The 23,705-nt window shown below is 41.8% G+C and overlaps 1 protein-coding gene and 1 non-coding gene across 2 annotated transcripts in view; both read right to left on the reverse strand.

The window, feature by feature from the left end:
• cep295.S (centrosomal protein 295 S homeolog) overlaps positions 1–23,705 on the reverse strand; it is a 68,666-nt gene that overhangs the window by 27,023 nt on the left and 17,938 nt on the right. Inside the window, exons 10-18 of the mRNA XM_018242345.2 lie at positions 22,485–22,673; positions 21,521–21,624; positions 21,086–21,304; positions 14,221–14,312; positions 13,167–14,139; positions 11,077–11,200; positions 8,382–8,564; positions 2,225–2,458; positions 1,091–1,188 (exon numbers count right to left, since the gene is read on the reverse strand). Coding sequence (XP_018097834.1) covers positions 1,091–1,188; positions 2,225–2,458; positions 8,382–8,564; positions 11,077–11,200; positions 13,167–14,139; positions 14,221–14,312; positions 21,086–21,304; positions 21,521–21,624; positions 22,485–22,673 — 2,216 coding nt within the window. The remainder of the gene's footprint in view (positions 1–1,090; positions 1,189–2,224; positions 2,459–8,381; positions 8,565–11,076; positions 11,201–13,166; positions 14,140–14,220; positions 14,313–21,085; positions 21,305–21,520; positions 21,625–22,484; positions 22,674–23,705) is intronic.
• Positions 960–1,030, reverse strand: LOC121400822. Its single transcript, XR_005965952.1, has one exon. It is a non-coding gene; the product is annotated as a small nucleolar RNA U2-19 (small nucleolar RNA).

Consider the following 23,705-nt stretch of genomic DNA (forward strand, 5'->3'; position numbering starts at 1 on the left):
CACACTCATTCCTACTTGGACACTCACACAGAATATATGAGCTCACAGTCATCATTGTTCAGAAAGGTAAAAGCACAACTTTCTCTCTATTCACACCTTATACACACACACACACACACACACACTTTCATTCCTATGCAGACACTCACACAGAATGTCTGAGCTCAGATCAAGTGTAAAAACCACCATGGTTATGATCTGGAAATTGTCATGTCATCATTGCTCAGACAGGTAAAAGCACAACTTTCTCACATACACACTTTCATTCCTACTCACACACAATATTTGAGCTCACACAGAATCACACAGAATATATGAGCTCAGATCAAGTGTAGAAACCACCATGGTTATGATCTGGAAATTGTCATGGCCAGTAAGAGCGCAACTTTTTCTCTGCATGCATACACACACACACACACTTTCATTCCTACTTGGACACACACAAAATATATGAGCTCAGATCAAGTGTAGAAACCACCATGGTTATGATCTGGATATTGTCAGTCATCATTGCTCAAGTCAGTAAGAGCGCAACTTTTTCTCTGCATGCATACACACACACACACACACACACACACACACACACACACATTCATTCCTACTTGGACACACAAAATATTTGAGCTCAGATCAAGTGTAGAAACCAACAAGTTTAAGATCTGGATAATGCCATGGTCATCTATGCTCAGACAGGTAAAAGCACAACATTCTTTCTCTACATTCACACAACATACACAAACAGCCAGACACAAATACACACTTTCATTCCTACTCAAACACAATATTTGAGATCAGATCAAGTGTAGAAACCACCCTGGTTGTGATCTGGAAATTGTCATGTCATCATATTTCAAACCAGTAAGAGCACAACCTTTTCTCTCCATGCACACTTATAAATACACACACACAATGATCCAGATGCACGAACACTCCTATGCAGTCAGACACACACACACGCTTCCCAGGCAAAGATAGATCATACACCAGTGTTAAACTAGTGATCAGATTTGGCTATTTTTCATCACTGATCATTACCTGGTCTCCCCACTAATAAGCTTCAATCTCAGGCAGTTTTGTTGTAACCACTTACCAGCAAATCAGTTCCCTCCTGGGCAGGGTGCTGAATATGGAAGCCAGTTTCGTTACCAGTAGGACAAGGAGAAAGGCCTGAAGAGCTCCAGGATTGATCTGAAGAAAGGGAACCAGTTACTGACTCATATATATTCCATGACACTTTTATATAGTCATGGAACTCGTATCCTTATAGTTTCCAACAAGAGGTACTTAATTTATTATAATAGTGAGTCATGTGACAAGTGACATCACTACATGTATAACATCGCTAAGAGCCTTTTATAAGGATATGCTTTAGAGGATACGCATGGCTTTTGCGAATTGTACAGAGATATATCTATATCAAGGGAAAGTTGTGCTCACCACTATTTTTTAAAACCATTAGGCGGGGGTGCAATGAGGCTGTGACCACAAAATACATATAGACAAATAATGGGTTGAGTGCAGAGGACTCTTGTATTTGTGTGTATATTTTATATATATATATATATATATATATATATATATATATATATATATATATATATATATATATATATATATATATATATATATATATATATATATATATATATATATATATATATATATATATATATAAATAATACACAAAAGCCATGAATATCCTGTAAATTATATCCTTATAAACGGTGAGTTCTGATGTCATCAGTTATAAACGGTGAGTTCTGATGTCATTTCTGTCACATGACTCACTGAAATTTGTGTATTATAATAAATAAAGTACCCCCAGTTGTAAAATATGGAGGATATTAGAAGTTACCTCGGAGTTCCATGACCTGTATAAAAACACTCGGCCTTCGGCCTCGTGTTTTTATATGGTCATGAAACTCCTCGGTAACTTATAATATCCCTATATTTTACAAAAGGGGGTACTTTATTCAATATATATATATATAATCAAACAGTGAGGAAAGGCTAGCATGGTTCTGTACAAAGAACAGGGTATTAGCATGTGATGACATCTATGATCTGTAATGTCAGCCATGTATGTTTGAGGGCCAGATGAGGTGCATAAAAGTCACTTAGAGGGCTATGTACATCACTGGGCCTCTGATGTGCCTTTTAGTAAATGGAAGAGTGAATTAACAGATGTGCCAGGCTCAAATAAAAACATTTACAGTGTATTTACCTGGGAGGCTCAAGTTATGAAATGAAGCCGCTTCTAGAGACAATGTCTGTCTCCAAGATAACTTAGTCCGGCTCCTAATGCTTTCGTTACTGCTCTGCTCTTGGCTGCCGGCAGATGTTTTGGAAAGATCTGGATCTCCCAAAGAAAAGTTACTGGCTTCACTCAGTCGGCTGTTTTCTTGCATGCCAGCAGGGGGCGCAGACACTTTCCCACCTTCAGCATTATCTTGTTGTCCTAAATAAAAGTGGAGATTGACAGTCATTAGAACCCAAACCTTGACATGTATTTTTCACATATCATCACCCTATCTGGCACATCATAGACTGGATAATGAGTTGCTTAATTTCCATTAATTCAGCAAGGAATGAAATGTGTTTGTGATTCAGGGGGAACTGATTCTATTTACAAAGTTGGCCTCCTTGTGCCTGTGGGGGTACAGCCAGCCTAAAACCAGATGTAAAGGGTCTCTGCAATTTCAGCATAATAGGATCACAATCTAAATAATGTTTAAAGGGGAACTATCTCAAAAATGAAAATTTAATATAAGCTTCATCGCACTGAAATAAGAAACTTTATAAATACAATGAATTAAATATTCTGCATTGTTTCTGAAATAATCACGTTTTTGTTCACTATTCCTCTCTCAGCATCTGTTTCTCTTCATTCTGTCTTCATGCAGCAGTTGGGTGTCAGATATTCATTGACAGTTAGATCCAATATATCTTATAGGGAGGCTCCTTGCCTAGCAGATGAATTAGAGCTCACTCAAATAACTGATTCCAGTACAAACAAAATAACTGCCTTTTGCACAAATTCTGCATGTAGAGAGACATGATGTCTGGGGATTTTAATAGAGTGAGCTCTAATACATCTTCTAGGCAAAAGAAGCTCCCCTATAAGATATATTGGATCTAACTGTCAATGAATATCTCACACCGAACTGCTGCATAAAGACAGAATGAAGAGAAACAGATGCTGAGAGAGGAATAGTGAACATAAACTTGATTTTTTCAGTACAGAATTTTTAATTGATTATATTTAGAAAGTTTCTTATTTCAGTATGATGAAGCTTTTATTAAATGTTCATTTTCCCCGATAGTTCCCCTTTAAAAAAATCGTCATTCCAGGATTAATTCTGCTTTGTACAGGTATAGGATCTGTTATTTGGAAACCTGTTATCCAGAAAGCTCCGAATTACAGAATGGTTGTCTCCCATAGACTCCATTATAATGAAATAAACCAAATTTCTTAAACATGATTTTCTTTTTCTGTGTAATAATAAAACAGTAGCTTGTACTTGATCCCAACTAAGATATAATTAATCCTAATTGGAAGCAAAATCAGCCTATTGGGTTTATTTCATGTTTACATGATTTTCTAGTAGACTTAAAGGGGTTGTTCACCTTCAAACACTTTTTCCAGTTTCACCAGAAATAATTTTTCCAATTACTTTAAATTTTCTATTTGTGACCATTTTTCTAATATTGAAGTTAAAAGCCCCATTTTTCACTTTCTAAAGCAGCTCTGGAAGGAGGGTCACCGACAAGTGATTTGCGGGTAGGGTTTTTCCCGATCCGCACCTGACCCTAACCCGCCCTTCCCTCAGCCCACGCGAAACCGACTTCCCTTTATAGACCTGCCCCACTGATGACGTCACAAGAGGGGGTGGGGTGAGCAGGCGCACAGCTATAAAGCCAGAAGTCGCCACCCACGAAGAGGAGTGCGAGGTCGATCTGACCCACGGATCCCGCAGGTATTGGGCCGGCCCGCACATCACTATCGCCGACTCTTTAACTGTTCTAAATTTATACATTTAATAAATACATTCCTTAAGTTTTTCCCTGCTGAGCCGAATCCCTGAGTTTCTTTAAAGGGGTGGTTCATCTTTAAGTTAACTTTTAGTATATCGTAGAATGGCCAATTCTAAGCAACTTTTTAACTGGTCTTCATTATTTATTTATTTTATTGTAATAGTTTTTCAGTTATTTCCCTTCTTCTTCTTCTGACTCTGTCCAGCATTCAAATGGGGGTCACTGACCCCATCTAAAAACAAATGCTTTGTACGGTATTCATATTCCAGCCTTATTCAAATCTGTGCATGGTTGCTAGGGTGATAAGGACTCTAGAAACCAGACTGCTGAAACTGCAAACTGGAGAGCTACTGAATAAAAAGCTAAATAACTCAAAAACCACAAATAATAAAAAATGGGCCCGTCCCTCAGGGCAGCCCTTCATTTAATAAACTCCCACACCCTATACTCTGGCCTTAAGATAAATTGGTCTAAGTCCACCCTTCTCCTTCTTGACTCAGGAGCAGCCGATGTGCTTGACCCCGACCTCCCGCTACAGCGAGTCACTATCCTGAAATATTTAGGTATCTATGTGCACCCACAAATTGAGAAATTTAAAGAGTTAAACATTGACCCTCTCATGATATCCCTTCAAAAGGCGGTTGATAGATGGCTTAGACTCCCACTTTCTCTTATTGGTAGGATTAATCTTTTCAAGATGAAGTTCCTCCCTAAATTTCTCTACTTATTTAGACAAGCACCCACCTGGTTACCCCCTTCTTTCTTTAAGCAACTACTTTCCCTACTTATCAAACTGTATTGGTCTCCGGGGCCGGTGAGGGTCAAATACACAGCATTGATTCCCCCCCTTACTAAAGGCGGCCTGGCAGCCCCGGATATGCTAGGATATTTTTTGGCCTCCCAATTGCTGCCCTTGAAGCGGTGGCTTGAATCTCCCCCTGAAGACCCGGTGACTCTTTTAGAGGCCCAAATAGCTGGCTCTTTGGAAGGGCTCAGGAATCTGATCTACAGAGATAAACTCCCCTTAACTCACTCCACATTTATTATGAAGAATGTTGTCAGGGCTTGGAAACAGGTACACCATAGGCATGATGCACTAACTGCAATTATTTCTCCGTATACTCCGCTATGGTTAAATCCGAATCTTGACCAATTGCTCACACTGCCTGACCCTTCTACCTGGGCACAATTTAATGTTAAGTATATTAATGATGTCTATGTGGACAATGTCTTGCTCACGTTTGACCAGCTAAAGGCCAAGTACAATCTCCCCAATAGGATGTTTTTTCGCTATCTGCAATTGCGGCATGCCCTCACACAGCAATTCCACGCTAGTCCTCTTCGGATACAAACTTCCTCAATTGAGGACCTGCTCAGAAAGAATCAGCTCAACAAACCTCTCTCAACCTTATATGGACATATTTGTCAAACCAACCTCCCTTCTACCCAAGACCTATTTAAGAAATGGATCGTTAATATTCCTGACCTTACCTCTGAACAGTGGAATACTATTTTGCAGGACACTTATATATCTCCACTCATCAGGTCACGGGACAGACTCATCCAGTTTAAATACCTTCACAGAGCATACTATACGCCTTATCTCCTCCATAAAATCAGCCCAGCAATACCTGATCAGTGCAATAGGTGTAAAAGCCCGCAGGCTGACTTCTTTCATATGATATGGTCTTGTTCCCGAATTCAGCTGTTTTGGACAGACATTGCTACTTACCTCACTCAGCTAATGGCATTGCCAATAGATTTTCACCCGGTGTGAAAAATAAATTTGCACACCAGCAGTAATCCTGCCTCAGCGTCCTGTCTGTTCTCAACTTTTGTGAAAAAAAATAGATTTTCACCCAACTGTTCTCCTACTCAACTTTCTTGCTGATACAGTAATCTCAAGATCAGAAAGGACTTTACTTATTTTCTTACTTTTTCAGGCGAAAAAGGCCATCGCTATTAAGTGGAAAGAGGAGCAGCCACCTACGTTAAACTTCTGGATTGGCCTAGTAGAGCAAACGAAGAAAACAGGTACCGGCACACAGGTGCAATTCAAGTAGGGGACTTAACCCTTACGTGTTTATTAAGTCGACACAACGTTTCGGGGGCAACTCCCCCTTAGAGCAAACCCTGCCAACCCTGGAACAAATCTATGCAGCTAGGGGTTGTCCTGCTAAGTTTAACAATACTTGGTCGCTATGGATACTTCATAATAACTCCTACTCAAATAGACCCAGTGACTCGCCTACCCCTATTATTGATTGGCTCAAACTGGATGATTAGTATGGTGTACCTTTGCCCTCTGTACTTTGGATGTACGAATTTTGACTTTTATGCGCTGTACCTTGGGACCCTCAGGTTATGTGTCTCTCTGACTCATGCTAATATGACTCTTTTCTAGGTGACTGTCTGTACTACGGCAATCTAAGCTGGATCTGCCTTTCCCCATCGTATTGCTTCCTGTCTCCCCTCCTCATCTCTCCTCTTTTCTTTTCACCTCTCTTCTTCTTCTCTCTACTCTTACGTGATCTGTTTCTGTCTTCTTTCTCCTCTTTCATGGTGTACTTGCACCTTCCTTTCCAGTTCTCCCGGGGGTTAAATTGAAAAACTCTTCATTACGATGTCAACTACTTTATGCTGTACATTACTCGAATGCATCAAACTGTATGACTATGTGTTGAAGTAATAAATAAATCATTTAAAAAAAAAAAAAATAATAAAAAATGGAAACCGATTGCAAATTGTCTCAGAATATCACTCTCTACAGCATACTAAAAGTCAACGCAAAGATGAACAACCCCTTTAAAGGCTGCTGTTAGAATTGATACAATAGTTGCTAATATTCCACAGATGCTGCTGATCAATGTATCAACTAAATGTATCAACTAAATGTAGCAAGTTGTAACAGTTCATATGCTCCAGAATCACTGAGCTGCCAGACTGAAACACCAGCGACACAGACATTAAACTTACATTTTGGGGAAACTGTAAAAAAAATAAAAGAAAAAAAGTCTTTCTTTATGGTGAACAATCTGAAAACAACTGAAAAAAAAAAATTAGGGAAAGATCAGTTATCCGGAAAACCCCAGGTCCCAAGCTTTCTTGATAACAGGTCCAATACCTGTACAGTAATGAGTAACCCCCTCAGTTCCCGCTGAATTACAAACCCCCAAATGATACAGCAGAGGGTGGATTGTCTCAGGATCATACGACGTGCAGAACATTAAAATAGTATATAACATATAAAAAGGATATTTGAGCTCAGATCAAGTGTAGAAACCACCATGGTTAAGATCTGCATAATGCAATGGGAATCATTGCTCAGACAGTTTAACAGCAGGACATTTTCACTCAGCCATATGGAAACTGTGGAGGTTCAATTCCCATCTCAACACCTTGGAAGCCTTTAATCATTTTCCTCATGGGCATTTAGAGAGTGACTGAAGATTATCAGAGCACAAGTCACATGACTGGGGGCTGCTGGGAAACTGACAATATGTCTAGCCCCATTACAGATTTAAAAATGAAATATAAAATGATCTGTTTGCTCTTTTGAGAAAAGGATTTCAGTGCAGATTTTTGCTGGAGCAGCACTATTAACTGATGCGTTTTGAAAAAAAACTTTTTTTTCCCATGACAGTAAAGGACCAGTAACATCAAAACGTGTTTTTAAAAAATTAGTTTGTATACTACGGAAAAAAAAACACCAACACATATTAAGCTTTAAAATCGCAAAGTTTTTATTTAGAAATAACTTACAGAAACTCCGCTTGCGCTCCTCTAAAGAAAAAGCGTCAGGTCGACGATCCATTGTTCAATGCTCGATTGTGCAATGGCTATCTCCTATATGGCAGGGAGGAGAAATCGAGCGCCGCATGATGGATCACCCTATCGCCTTTTATGAAGAGGAGCGCAAGCGGAGATTCAGTAAGTTATTTCCAACTAAAGCTTTTGCAATTTTAAAGTTTAATACGCGGTGGTGGTTTTTTTTCCGTAGTATACAAACTCAAATTTTTTTAAAAACATTTTTGATGTTACTCATCCTTTAACTATTTTTTGCCTGCCTTTTTTCAGGATTCAAACGGGGGTTACTGGCCCTTGCAGCCAAAAATAGTTTTGTAAGGCTACAGTTTTTTGTTTGTTTTTTAATGATCAGGTCCTCTTACTAATCTTTGTCTCTCATTGAAAACCCTGGTATCTAAATAGCTTCTGAACAAAAAGTTAACCATGCCCCCTCCTATCACTCCCAAAGGCATCTGCCACAAAACTCTTTATTGTTGAAAACATTTTAAATTAACATTCCATTTTACATCAGTACTTGAAATGGAATTTTTATCTTGTACCTGAGCTGCTGTTCTTTTGTTCAGTAGGTCCTGTACTAGAGGGCCGGCCACTTCTTGGCGTCTCCACTTCCAGAATAGCGCTGAGCTCATGTTGTTCCAATGACGGACCCAATTTGGTTTTTGTAACAGGAGGCTTAGAAGGTCTCCCTCTTTGTTCTCTCCCAGCAGCTCTAAGGCCACTACCTATTCAACAGTAAAACAGATACATGGGCATTACTTAAAGGACAAGGAAAGGCAAAACAATAAAATCCCATTTTTACATTCTTTAATGAAAAATAAACCTTTCTCCAATATACTTTAATTAAAAAATGTGTACAGTTTTTTATAAGAAACCTGACTGTATGCAGTGAAATTCTCCCTTCATTTACTGCTGTGGATAGGAATTGTCAGATGGTCCCTAACTGCTGATCAGGGAAACAATCATACTTATGAACAGCAGGGGGAGCCCCCGCCTTACTTACCAGCCATGCAGAACTCAAGCAGCTTTGTTTATGACGATCCCTAAACAGCCCAGACCACACTGAGCATGTGCAGGGTCAGGCAAAGATGTATAACAAAGTTACAAGATGACAGCCCCCAGTGGCCAACTTTGAAAGCATAAATCATTTGTTTGATTAGGCTTGTGGTGCAGTGAGTTCATGCTTATGTTTAGTATACAAAATACAGCATTTCTAGCCTTATTCTATTTTAGACTTTCCTTGTCCTTTAAAGCTCTACTAAACATATTGCTTTAGAGTTTAAAGGGACAGTTCAGTTAAAAATAAAAACTGGGTAACTAGATAGGCTGGGCAAAATAAACAATGTTTCTAATATAGTTAGTTAGGCAAAAATGTAATGTATAAAGGCTGGAGTGACTGGATGTGTAACATAATAACCAGAACCTGCTTTTCAGCTCTCTAACTCTGAGTTAGTCGGCAACTTTAAAGGGGAAGTAAAGTCTAAAATAGAATAAGGCTAGAAATGCTGTATTTTGTATACTAAACATAAACTAACTGCACCACAAGCCTAATCAAACAAATGATTTATGCTTTCAAAGTTGGCCACAGGGGGTCATCATATTGTAACTTTATTAAACATCTTTGCAAGACCAAGACTGTGCACATGCTCAGTGTGGTCTGGGCAGCTTAGGGATCGTCATAAATTATCAAAACATCACAAGTCAAATAATATCTGCCAGAAGCCGATACAACAAGACTGATTAATAATCAGAATATACAGACTGTACTGGGTCCTGTGTTGTCATGTAATCTAATGTGGATTTTATAGTTTTTGTATTGTTTAATACAAACATTCTCCAACTCTGGAGGATTATTTTGCTGCAGCCACTGGTTCTGCAAACAGAATCCCAGTGTACTGTATCTGTTTAAATCTGGCTCCATGATCTTTGTAAGCCGAATTGGAGAAACCGCACACCTCACAAGACCAAAACAACGTGTCCTGGTGCCCAGTGGGCAACCCCTAAGCCTAGGTATGTAGAAATTCACCGGCACACAGGAATCAAGTTAGCAGGGAAAGCCCTTGCAATTTTATTAATGCAGTGCAACGTTTGGTGCACGCCCCTTTGTCAAGCATGCTTGGCCTGCTAACTTGATTCCTGTGTGCCGGTGAATTTCTACGTTCCATGATCATTGTCCCTGCAGCTGGAGTTTGAAACAGTAAAGGGAATGTAAAGGCAAAAATAAAATCCAATACAAATCTCTACACAGTCGCCGACTGCTCTGTAGGGAAACAAACAAAGCTGCTCGAGTTCTGCATGGCTGGGAAGTAAGGTGGGGGCTCCCCCTGCTGTTCATAAGTATGATTGTTTCCCTGCAGAGCAGTTAGATACCGTCTGACAATTCCTATCCACAGCAGTAAATAAAGGGAGAATTTCACTGCATACAGTCAGGTTTCTTATAAAAACTGTACACATTTTTTAATTAAAGTATATTGGATTTAGGGTTCTTTTTCATTAAAGACAGTAAAAATGGGATTTAATTTTTTTGCCTTTACATGCGCTTTAAGGGGGGCCGGGCCGCATGGGACATAACTGTTCAGTGAGTTTGCAATTAATCCTCAGCATTCAGCTCAGATTCAAAAGCAACAGTTATGACCCATGCGCCCCCCCCCTCATTTCTCTGATTGGTTACTGCCTGGTAACCAATCCGTGGAAAGCAAGAGAGCTGAAAAAGCTGAAAAGCAGGAAGTAGTGTTCTGGCTATTATGTTACACATCCAGTCACTCCAGCCTTTATACATTACATTTTTGGCTAACTAACTATATTAGAAATAGGTTTTATTTTGCACAGCCTATCTATTTACCCAGTTTTATTTTTATACTGAACAATTACTTTAAAGGGAAATGTAAACCTTCAAAATAAATTCATGTAAAATTGATCAAGCACTGCTGTTCTACTTGGAAAATGAAGCTAGTGAGCATAAAAAAAAAAAGTCTCTGGTTAGGTCTAAGCAGAGCAACATCACAAGATGTCCCTTTGCTCACAAATTTTTAATCCGACTGCAAGCAGTTACGGAAATGAACAACAGGTGCCACTTAAATTCATATTAACAACATGTATTTATAACGCGCCGACATATTTAGCAGCGTGCCAATATTAGTGCCAATATCTTGAAAATGAGAAAAAAATACAATAAGCAAAAGTGTTAGAAGGGAGTATCTGAGCAACACCAGATTAAAGCTTGACAATCTCACTTACCGTTTCCGAGGTTGAGATCTTCTCCTTTACCGTCGCTCAGTGCTTTCAGCAGCGTAGACATAAGTTGAAGACGTTCATCCTTTGTGATCTGACATAGATCAGGCGGTAAAGGTCCTTGTCCAGACTTCGGAAGGAAAAAACAAACAGTTGCCTGACTTTTTTTTTTTTTTTGTAGATGATAACAATATAATAAAAAACAAGTTCCACAGAAGAACCATGATGTTGTTGATATTGAATATACTAACTAGGCCTCAAAGTCAGGTCAAGCTGACAAAGTTGGCTAGCAAAGGGTTAAGCTTAAAGGGGTTTTTCACCTTCCAACACTATTTTCAGTTAATTTGGTTTTTAGATAGATCACCAGAAACAAAGACTTTTTCCCAATTAATTTCTATTTTCTATGTGTGACAGTTTTTCTAATATTTCACTGCAAAGTGTCATTTTTCAACTTCTAAAGCAGCTCTGGGAGGGGGGTCGCAGACCCTGTAAACTGTTATAAATTGATTTAGTGGATACGTTTCTTATCTTTGTCGCTGCTGTGCAGAATCTCTGGGTTTCATTACAGGCAGCTGTTAGAATTGATACAATAGTTGCTAATACTCAAGAGATGCTGCTGAGAAATGGATCAACTAAATGTTGCAGAATTGAAACAGTTCAGAGTCTGCGCCTGAATTACTGAGCTGCCAGACTCAAACACCAGAGACAGGGACATTAAACTTTAAATTTATATTTTGAAAAAAAAAAAAAAAAAAAAAGTAAAATATAGAAAGTAATTGAAAAAAAGTATTTCTGGAGAACAATCTGAAAACAACTTACCGTATATACTCGAGTATAAGCCGTCCCGAGTATAAGCCGAGGTACCTAATTTTACCTCCAAAAACTGGGAAAGCTTATTGACTCGAGTATAAGCCTAGGGTGAGAAATGCAGCAGCTTCTGGTAAGTTTCAATCAAAAAATTGAGGGTTTCTGCTCCCATTGGAGGTGCCAGCGACTCATTTTTGGCAAATATTCTTAGACGCCGGCGACTATTCTTAGACGCCGGCGACTATTCTTAGACGTTTTTGCGCTTGACCCTAGTATAAGCCGAGGTAGAGTTTTTCAGCATATTTTGGGGGCTGAAAAACTCGGCTTATACTCGAGTATATACGGTAACTGGAAAAGTGTTTGGAAGGTGAACAACCCCTTTAAAAATTCTTGCTCACAAAATGTTATAGGAACTGAAATTGTTTTGCTCGGCGCTTGAAAGGCCCCTAGAATTCAGTCAATAAATCATATAAGAAAAAGGAGAAGAAGTTTTGTCTAGACAAGCTAATGCATTAATATCTACTCCGTAACAAATGATGCTTAATAATAAATTCCAATGACGATATTAAAATTAAGATGGACCAATAAGATTGATTCAAGTAAAATACGTAATCTAAAATTAAGGATACACCGAATCCACTATTTTGGATTCGGCCGAATCCTTCGCTATAATACTGAACCCTAATTAGAATATGCAAATTAGGGGTGGGAAAGGGAAACCATTTTTTTACTTGTTTTGTCACAAAGTCACGCAATTTCCCTCCCTTCCCCTAATTTGCACACGCAAATTAGGATTCAGAGTCAGTAGGGCACAATTATTCGGCTGAATCCGAAGCATGCTACAAAAAAAGGCTGAATCCTAGTGGAATCCCGAACAGAGTCCCGGATTCGGTGCATCCCTATCTAAAATGTTAATGAGGTTTTGATCTGGGTATAAAATTGTATAACAAAATTCTCTGTCCAGACAGGTTTCATTGCTAAATAGCTATTCTGCAGTTTGGTGCACCTGTCAATAAATCTTATCTTCCGAGTTTGAGCATTATTCCTGTGTTCAGATGTGGGGATAATGTCTGAGAGATAACAGTTCTGAACACTTCAATGTGTAATCAGGTCTACGAAGATCAATAAAAATGTAAAGAGCCGCAGAATCCATAGAAATATTGCAGAAAGATAAACCATATAAAACGAATTACATAAAAAGATTGGTTTAGTGAATGGTTTTGTCAACAGACTAAACAAGCAGCAACATCGCAATATTTCCAAGAGTAACAACTATAGGCAACACTTACCTCCTTGTTGGTTAGGAAATGCTCCAACGACTCTTGGTGCTTGCGCATTTGATCTTCCAGCTCTTTCTGTTTCTGTAACAGACTTTCTTCTTGGGTTTTTTGTTTGGACAAGAGAGACTCTCTTTGCTTCTCCAGTTGCAGCTGCATATCCCTCAGCTGAGACTGCTGAGCTTGCATCTTTGCCGTTGAAGAGATAAGTCCATTCCGAAACTCTCGGACATTAGAAAACTCTCCCAAAGGAACACTACCCATTTTTGTAACAGGAGATTCTGGAAGCAGGCGCTCAGAAGAGAATTCTGTATCTGCCCGGGGCAGACCCAATGACAAGGTAGGAGGAAGAGCATAGAAACTATCCGAGGCTGTATCATAATCACCTCTGCTTGATATGGATGACTGCTTTTCCATATCATTTACAGAATACGGAGGGCTGATGGTGCTTTCTTCTGGTGAAGAATAGTATTGTTCCAGATAGGGCGCTGCTATTTGTGGAGTAACATTTTGCAACTGTGTCAATCTTTTAGGAACGACATTCAGAGGACTGTCTTTTCCTGCGACGCTTTCTTCCCTTTCATACGGTTGTGTTGGAATAGACAGATTTAATTTATCTTGCTCTGTAGAGTCCGGGATGGGACTGCTCCCCCAATGCCCAAATTCTGCGGTCCTGTTTCCCAGTGACGGTGCAAATAAATTCTGTCCTGAAATCGGCACTGCAGATGATATTAAAGCGTTACCTTGCTCTGCTCTACTCACACCAGACAGAGCGGTTACTCTACCACCGGAGTCTGAAGCATTTGCTAAATCTTCCAAGCACCTTGCAGGTTTCTGTTCAAGACCAGGCTTTATAGCAGAACTCTCCAGGACCTCAGCTGCAGGCCCCAGCCTTGACGCAGACAAATGTGAATATCGTTTTTTCAGCAATTGCTGGTATTCTTGCAATCGTTGCCTCGCCTCATCTACCGACTGCTTGTGTTGTCTAGATAGAAACGAAATATTCAGCTAATGACACGTATCAGGAAAAACAGGAGATATTAAAAATAAATACAATGGTCAGTACCTGTTTTGCTCCATAAGACGTTGCTGGTACTGTCGAATTATTTGAATATGTGGGCTTTCGGCGGAAACATTTAGGCTTGAACCAGGGGCTTCCTGTCAAATGATTGAAGACAAAATGCACAAAAACAATGTTATATGAAAAGATATGATAAAGACAACAGTGCAACCAACATTAGGTCTGCCAGCTCATAGGCAGGTAAGGTATATATATATACAATGCAATAAATAGCAACTCATCCACCTCTAACTTCACTGTTTCGACCAGCTTAGGGGTTGTTCACCTTTGAGTATTTAGTATGATGTAGAGAGGGATATTCTGAGACAATCTGCATTTGGTTTTCATTTTTCATTATCTGTGGTTTCAGTTATTTATATTTTTATTCAGCAGCACTCCAATTTGCAATTTTGGCAATTTGGTTACTAGGGTCCCAATTACCTTAGCAACCATGCACTGATTTAAATAAGAGATTGGAATATGAATAGGAGAGGGTGTAAAACAGGATTTTTTGATACTTACCGTTAAATCTGTTTCTCTGTAGTCATAAGGGGGACACAGGGAACCATGGGTTAAGCTCCATCCTCCAGGAGGCAGGACACTTGAATATTAATTAATTCAGGGGCGTGCCCTTCAGGCTTTACCCCCTACACTGTACCTTCCTATTCAGTTTGTCCCAAAGCTGCGAACGTAATCACTGAATAAATCACAGGCAGAAAGTAAACAGTGAAACTGAACAAAACTAGACCAAAGGTCAATAGCTCGACAAGGGCGGGAAGCCCTGTGTCCCCCTTATGACTACAGAGAAACAGATTTAACGGTAAGTATCAAAAAATCCTGTTTTCTCTGTCGTCTTAGGGGGACACAGGGAACCATGGGGACTTAACAAAGCAGTCCCAAAACAGCAGGGTGGGAACGAGCTATAATTATATACAATGAGTACTGCAGAATTATTTAAGTACTGAATGCAACACCTTACGCCCGAGAGAAGCCTCGGCTGAGGAAAAGGTGTCAACTTTGTAAAATTTGGAGAAAGTATGAACAGAAGACCAGGTAGCCGCCTTACAGATCTGCTCCAAGGAAGCAGAGTTTCGCCACGCCCAGGAGGCTCCCACCGCTCTGGTAGAGTGAGCCCTAAGTCCTTCAGGTGCTGATCTTCCCTTCGCAGAGTATGCTTGTTTGATTGATTCTCTGATCCATCTTGATATTGTCACTTTTGAGGCTGCCTGGCCCCGACGAGGGCCCGATGGTATAACAAACAGGGCCTGCGATTTTCGGAAAGATTTAGATCTGTCCACATACCATCGTAAGGCTCTGACCACATCCAGATTATGAAGTCTGCGTTCCTTATCATTCTTGGGTTCTGGACATAGAGAAGGAACAACAATTTCTTGGTTCACATGAAAGTCGGAAACTACCTTGGGTAGAAAGGTTGGAACCGTACGAAGAACGGCTTTATCCTTATGGAATATGAGGTAAGGAGGAGCACACGATAAGGCACTAAGTTCAGATACCCGTCTGGTCGATGATATTGCCACAAGGAACACTACCTTATAGGTGATCCATGTATCTGAAACAGAAGATAGTGGTTCGAATGGTGGATCCAGCAGGGCTTCCAACACTAAATTGAGATCCCAGCCAGCCACCGGTGTACGGAATGGTGGCACGATATGGGCCACTCCTTGCAGAAACGTGCGTATCAAGTCTTCATTCGCAAGGCGAGATTGAAACAGGATTGACAAGGCTGACACCTGGACCTTGAGCGAGCTGAGCTTAAGGCCTAATTGTAATCCTCTTTGTAGAAATGAAAGAATCCGTGGTAATTGCAATTCAAGGAAGGGAAAATGAGACTCCTTGCACCAATTGAAGTAAGACTGCCAAACTCTGTGGTATGATTTAGAAGATGAGGCCTTTCGAGCTCTTAACATAGTGAGTATGACTTCTTCATCTAGCCCTTGGCTTCGCCAGACAGACCTTTCAATAGCCATCCCGTCAAAGCGAAGAGTCCTGGGTTGTGGTGCAATATGGGTCCCTGCTGGAGGAGATCTGGTCTGCCGTCTAGCCGTATCGGCTGCTCTATTGACATCTCCTGCAGGTCGGTGAACCAGGTTCTCCGAGGCCAATACGGTGCCACTACAATTACTATCGACTGAGATTGCTTTATCTTTTTGAGAACCCTTGGCAGCATTGGAAGCGGTGGGAAGACGTATGCTAGATCGAATTGCCAGCACTGAGTCATGGCATCCACCCCCACTGCTAACGGATCTCTGTGGCGGGCAAAGAATCTTGTTACTTTTCGATTGTTTCTGGATGCCATTAAGTCTATGCTGGGAGTTCCCCACTGGTCCGTCAGCTGATTGAATGCCACTGGATGCAGTTCCCATTCTCCTGGATCCAGCTGATTCCGACTGAGAAAGTCTGCCTTTGTGTTGGACACTCCCGGAATGTGTATTGCAGATAATTTTACTGAGTTGTTTTCTGCCCAGAGAAGAATCTGTCTTGCTTCTGCCAGGGCCGCTCGACTTCGCGTCCCTCCTTGACGATTTATGTACGCTACTGTCGTAGCATTGTCGCTTTGGACGCGTATCGGCTTTGCTCGGAGTCGATCTGTCCACTGGACTAGAGCCAACTTTACCGCTCTCAGCTCCAGAATATTTATTGGTAGTTTGGCTTCCTCTGGAGACCATAGCCCTTGAGCAGACTGCTTGTCCCATGTTGCCCCCCAGCCCTGGAGGCTGGCGTCTGTTGATATCACAACCCAGTCCGGTGTTGCCCACGATTGACCTCCGGCTAGATTCTCCGATCTCATCCACCACTGTAGATCCGCCCTTGTCTGTTGAGACAATGACATGGAGCGGGATAGAGGTCCCCCTTTCCACGTCGCTAGAATGCTGGCTTGGAGAGGTCGAAGATGTATTTGCGCAAATGGAACTGCCTCGATGGCCGAAACCATTGTTCCCAGTACTTGCATCGCCTTGTGTACTGTTGTGCTTTGACTGGATAGAAGATATCGAACTTGATCTCTGATCCTGGACTGTTTGTCCCTGGGTAAGCTTACAGTTTGTGTGATCGTATCGAATTCCAGGCCTAGGAATATCATTTTGTGACTGGGATCTGGGCTGGACTTCGACCAGTTGATGGTCCATCCGAAGCTCTGGAGTAGCCGAACTGCTCGGCTGAGGTCCTCCTTGGCCCTTGTTTCTGAACTGGCCTTTAGCAGGAGGTCGTCCAGGTAGGGGGTCACAGATATCCCCTGCAGTCTCAACGTTGCAGCTGTTACCGCCATCAACTTGGTGAAAACCCTGGGAGCGGACGACAGTCCGAACGGGAGTGCAACGAATTGATAGTGTTTGTTCTTGAAAGCAAAGCGTAGGTAGCGGTGATGGGGGGGCCAAATTGGCACATGTAGGTATGCGTCCCTTATATCCAGGGACATCATAAGTTGCCCCTGTTCCATTCCTCGAATGACTGATCTCAACGTCTCCATCTTGAACCGCACTGACCGAATGAATTTGTTGAGACCCTTGAGGTCGAGCACTGGTCTGAGAGACCCATCCCTCTTTGGTACTGTAAATAGGTTCGAGTAAAAACCGGAGAATCTCTCTGTGGTTGGTACTGGACTGATTACCCCGGATCGCTCCAACTTGTCTATACAATCTAGAAAGGCTTGGGCCTTCTGAGAACAGTGAGGAACTCTGGACATGAGAAATCTTCCGGGTGGTATGCTTGTGAAATCTAAATGATATCCTTCTGTCACTATTTCTTTGACCCATGCATCCGTAGAATGCTTTATCCATTCCTCCCGGAATCGAAGTAGTTTGCCCCCTATCCATTCCAACGATTCCGGAGGTGGTGCCCCGTCAGGCTGAGGCGGGCTTCTCCCCTGAGGGTTTATTGTGAGGCCTGTTGGTTTTCCAGGAGGGCCGGCTTTTCTCACCGACTTTAGCCCGAAAGTGGGACCGTTGTGGAGAACTGTTTCGCCTTGAAAATCTGCCACTTTGGCCACGAAAAAATTTCCCCCTCCTATTTGAGGTGGGTGCTCTGCCTCTGGTCTGTGGGAGAAAAGTACTCTTCCCCCCCGTCGCCTGGGAGATGATTTTCTCTAGCTCTTCTCCAAACAGACGATGTCCCTTGAAAGGTAGAGAAGTGAGCGACTTTTTGGAACTAAGGTCCGCAGACCAATTTTTTAGCCATAACGTTCTGCGTGCTGCTACGGACAAGGCTGAAGTACGGGCAGTAATTTGTGAAGTATCAAGTGTGGTGTCACAAAGATAACTAGATGCCTCAGCAATAGTCTGTGCCGATGATAACAACTCCTGTCGAGGAACCCCGTCTAGAATGTCCTTGACAAGCGATTCAGACCATGCCTGTATGGCTCTGGACACCCACGCTGAAGCCAGGCAAGGGCGTAGCGCCGACCCTGCAGACGTGTAAATTGCACGTAGAAACCCTTCTAGTCTTCTGTCTGAGGGGTCCTTGAATGCTGCTGCGTCGGTAACTGGTAATGTGGTGGACTTTGACAGTCTAGACACTGGTGCATCAACTGATGGTGGGTTAGACCAAGTATCAACTAGTTCTTTCGGAAAAGGATATGATTTAGAGAATTTTTTAGTTGCCTGAAACTTGTGTTCAGGTGAATTCCACTCATTCTGAACCAAACCTTGAAGTTGTTCATGTTCTGGGAAACAGACTGACGACTTATGTTGTCTCTTGAATAGACTAGATGCATCTCCTGTATGTTTGGGCTTCTGAGATATATTAAGAACCTCAAGGACCCCCTTAATAATCCCGTCTACATCATGAAAACTGTCACGATCCTTTCCTTCATCCTGATGTTCTTCCTCATCTGCAGATGAATAGTCAGAAGATCCAACCTCACCTTCAGAGTGAGAAGAGTGTAGCTCAGGAGAAGATTCGTCAGACACAGCAGGGTTGACAGTGTCCCCTCTTGCGTCGTCCACACGTCTACGCTTGCCACCAGTCCTATGGCTAAGCTTAACCAGAGCCTTTCCTAGGTTATCTGCGATGGCAGGCAACCCTTGTAATGATGCCAGAGATTGAGACAATTGTACAGCCCATAGAGGGGGAGGTGGCTCTGCTGCAGCTCCAGAGTCTAAATCCTGAGGTACAATTTGTGGAGTAGTCACAGCTGAAGCAGCTGAAAGACCCCCAGGAGCAGTAGTTTCCCCCTGCCCCAAGGAGCAAGACCCACACAGCGGCTCACCCTGGCCCCCTGGAAACTTTTTCTGGCATTTTGAACAAGCAAGGTATCTCACCTGTGCTGTTGAGGGCCCCTTCCCCCCTGCCCTTGTGAACAGTCCCACTGACCTACCTTCTGCCATAGTATAGTAAGGTAGAGAGAAAGGGGTACTGCCTGAAGTAACCGCTAGTCTTTTAGCCAGTTCTGAAAGCTGCCTGCTGCTCTCCCTTCGGATCTCCGTTCCAAAATGGCCGCTGGAACGCAAGTTGCGTTCCAAACCGTGCGCGCATGCGCACAAACGCTCGCTTCGCGCCAAAAGAAAATGGCGGCCGGCAGCAGAGAAAGTGGAACGCATTGCGTTCCACTTCATTGCGCTGAGAGACGGAACCCTCAGCCGCAAAGGAGCCTCCCTCCATCCACCTCCCTCCAGAGTCACCACCAGAATGCGCAATGGAAGCGCAAACACCGGCCAGACCCTGAAGGCAGGAAAGGTAGGGACAGGAGACACCAGAAGGAGCCGATAGAAGGTAGAGCTGGCGCTGGAGAGGGAGAGAGCAGGGAGGGGGGGGTGGGGGTTAGCCCCCAGGAGAGGGGGGGGTAGCCCCCAGGAGGGGGGGGGGTAGCCCCAAAATCATTAGGCAACGTTACTGCATAACACAGACAATGTGCCACTTACCCCCACACCGGCCAAACCTTCTGCCCTGAATCAGTCAGCGCAGGCAACGTCTGGGTGGTCGATATAGCAACAGCTAGAGAGTGACCCCGGTGCGTTTCACCTCGTAGGGGGCTTCCTATGTAAAGACAGGTAACCCTGCTTTCAGGCCTCACCCCGGGTATCAGCCATGGGCTGAACGTGGAATCACGCGTCGGTCCAACCTCCCGGGAGCAGGACACTTAAAAAACTGAATAGGAAGGTACAGTGTAGGGGGTAAAGCCTGAAGGGCACGCCCCTGAATTAATTAATATTCAAGTGTCCTGCCTCCTGGAGGATGGAGCTTAACCCATGGTTCCCTGTGTCCCCTAAGACGACAGAGAAATTGATATTGCTATAAAAATTAGCAATAACAAAAATGTGTAACCTTGCAGAGCATTTGTTTTTTGAAGGGGTCAGTGACCCCCCTTGAAAGCTGGAGAGAGTCAGAAGAAGGCAACAAATAATTCAAAAATTATATTAAAAAAATAATAAAGGCCAATTAAAAAGTTGCTTAGAATTGGCCATTCTATAGCATACTAAATAATTAAAAAACTATATAAAAAAATAAAATAATGAAGAACAATTGAAAAGTTGCGTAGCCATTCTATAACACACTAAAAGGCTACTGAAAAGTGAGCCACCCCTTTAAAAGAGAAGGAATACCATTTTGAGAACAGAAGAAGGAGGAAGAGGATCGTTCTGTGGTGCTCGCTAGAAAGACCCCAGGCCAGTGCAGTTTTCTGCTGATAGGAGCACTGGCTCGGGTATCAGGTAAGTAAAAGTAGTCACTTGGGGGTGTCTAACTTTTGGCACCCCAAGTAGAAAATGGTATTCCTTCTCCTAGAAGGCCGATGTACTTGCAGTTTATATTATACAACAAGGCAGTCTAGAATCGCTTTACTTAAAAGATCAACCCAGCATGAATGTTACCAAGTGATAGAGAGATTGTGAAAGGCATTCTGATAGCAGGTACATACAACAGGTTTGGGATCTTCCTTTGTTATGTGTTCAGCCACTGCAGGAGGATTTACTGCTGCTTCTGATGTTCTCTCCTGTGGAGTTTCCATTCCTTCTTGCTTTGATTCTTGCATCTGATGTTGAACCCTCACATATTCAGCTTCTAAGCGTTTTTTCTCCTCTTCTAATCTCTTCAGCAAATCCAGCTGCTCTTGTTTCTGCAGCTCTAAATCCTCCAGCTAAACAAAAATACATTGGGCAAGTTTAACCACCAAGACTGTACGCGAACATTGTGCCATAAAAATGGAAAAATCACCTAACCACTAAATGATAAATGTGCTAAATACATAGGCACAGTATACATTTAATGCCCACGTGTATCTTAAATAGCATCTAAACCCCAACGATTGAAAGATGCTCAAAAGCAGATGTGTACCCAGATATTAGCTACTCACCTGCTTGTTCCTAACAGAGGGCAGTATGATTGGTGCTTCTGACTCCACAGCATGAGGAATTGCATTACCAGCTAGAATTGTACCATCACTTATGTCTGGAATGTCTAGAAAAGACCATAAACATGGCTATTAAAAGTTTGATCATGTATATAAACTTAAAACACAGAGTTAAAATATTATGGCTAAAATTGCCATAATTTATATAGTGAACTTATTGCACCAGCTTAAAGTTTCAGCTTGTCAATAGCAGCAATGATCCAGGACTTCAAACTTGTCACAGGGGGTCACCATCTTGGAAAGTGTCTGTGACACTCACATGCTCAGTGGGCTCTGAGCAGCTGTTGAGAAGCCAAGCTTAGGGCTCGTCACTAATTATCCAGCAGAAAATTAGTTTTGTCTGTAATATAAGCTTATCTACTGTGTAACCTGTGCTTGAATGGCTGCCCCCATGGCTACACAGCATCTTGTTTATATAAACTATAGTAGTACTTATCTGTTATCTACTGTGTATCCTGTGCTTGAATGGCTGCCCCCATGGCTACACAGCAGCTTGTTTATATAAACTATAGTAGTACTTATCTGTTATCTACTGTGTATCCTGTGCTTGAATGGCTGCCCTCATGGCTACACAGCAGCTTGTGTATATAAACTATAGTAGTACTTATCTGTTATCTACTGTGTATCCTGTGCTTGAATGGCTGCCCCCATGGCTACACAGCAGCTTGTTTATATAAACTATAGTAGTACTAATCTGTTATCTACTGTGTATCCTGTGCTTGAATGGCTGCCTCCATGGCTTCACAGCAGCTTGTTTATATGAACTATAGTAGTGCTTCTGAAGCAAACATCAGTTTTACCAGTGCAGGGCAACAGTACATTATATTATCATCACTTTTAAATACTTTAATTTTTTTGTGTTACTGTTCCTTTATGCCTCTGAGGAACATCTGTAGGAAGAAATTACCTTCAGGCACAGGCCTCTTTGCCCCATCGAGTTTTGTATCCATCGTAGGAATGTTGTAAGGCAGAGATCCTGATTCCACAGTGTCGCTCTCGGTCTCATCACTTTTCGCACTCCACTGATCTTGTTGGCTTCTTATTTTATTTAACAATCTTTTAAAAATTATTCTTGATTGCGGCTCACGACTTTTGTCTAAAAAAATAAATAATGCAAACATATAGAGATGTTAGTAGGGATGATGGGAGCAGATTAAAATCAAGGTTTGTATCAGCACTGGCAGCAGCATTATTGTGATTATTAAAATCCAATGTTTATAAGAGTGCAATAAACTGTGAATAACCTGTAAAATATAAAATATAGTAATGTCTTCAGATAAACACTGCTTAGTAAAGTCACTTTTGTCACATGTCAAAATACAACTTTGGAATTTTAACATTATATAAGGTCACCTCAGCATATCATGGCCAACATAAAAAACTTGTCATGAAGCCTTCTAATATCCTTATAAATAACAGTAGGGGGTACATTCTCCTTTATAATACGAGTGATACTCAGAATTCCCTGCATAACTCAGCCTGCAGCCTTGTGCCTTTATATGGTCACAGAACCCCTCAGTGACTTCTAATATCCTTATCATTTACTTCTAATATCCTCATAAGGGATAATGTACCCCCTACTGTAAATGATAAGGATATTAGAAGTCACTGAGGGGTTCTGTGACCATATAAAGGCACAAGGCTGCAGGCTGAGTTTTGCAGGGAATTCTGAGTATCACTTGTATTATAAAGGATAATGTACCCCCTACTGTTATTTATAAGGATATTAGAATGCACTGAGGCTTCGTGGCAAGTTCTTTTTATGCAGGCTGAGCTATACAGGGAACTCTGAATATCACTCATGTATTATAAAGGGATGATGTACCCCCTACAATACATAAATTATAAGAGTTCCCTGTATAAGCCTGCAGCCTTGTGCCTTTATATGGTCACAGAACCCCCCAGTGACTTCGAATATCCTTATCATTTACAGTAGGGGGTACATTATCCCATATAATACATGAGTGATACTCGGAGTTCCCTGTATAACTCAGCCTGCAGCCTTGTGCCTTTATATGGTCACAGAACAACCCCTCAGTGACTCCTAATATCCTTATCATTTACAGTAGGGGGTACATTATCCCTTATAATACATGAGTGATACTCAGAGTTCCCTGTATAACTCAGC

Source organism: Xenopus laevis, chromosome 2S (genome assembly GCF_017654675.1).
Source record: "Xenopus laevis strain J_2021 chromosome 2S, Xenopus_laevis_v10.1, whole genome shotgun sequence".
Classification (NCBI taxonomy): domain Eukaryota; kingdom Metazoa; phylum Chordata; class Amphibia; order Anura; family Pipidae; genus Xenopus; species Xenopus laevis.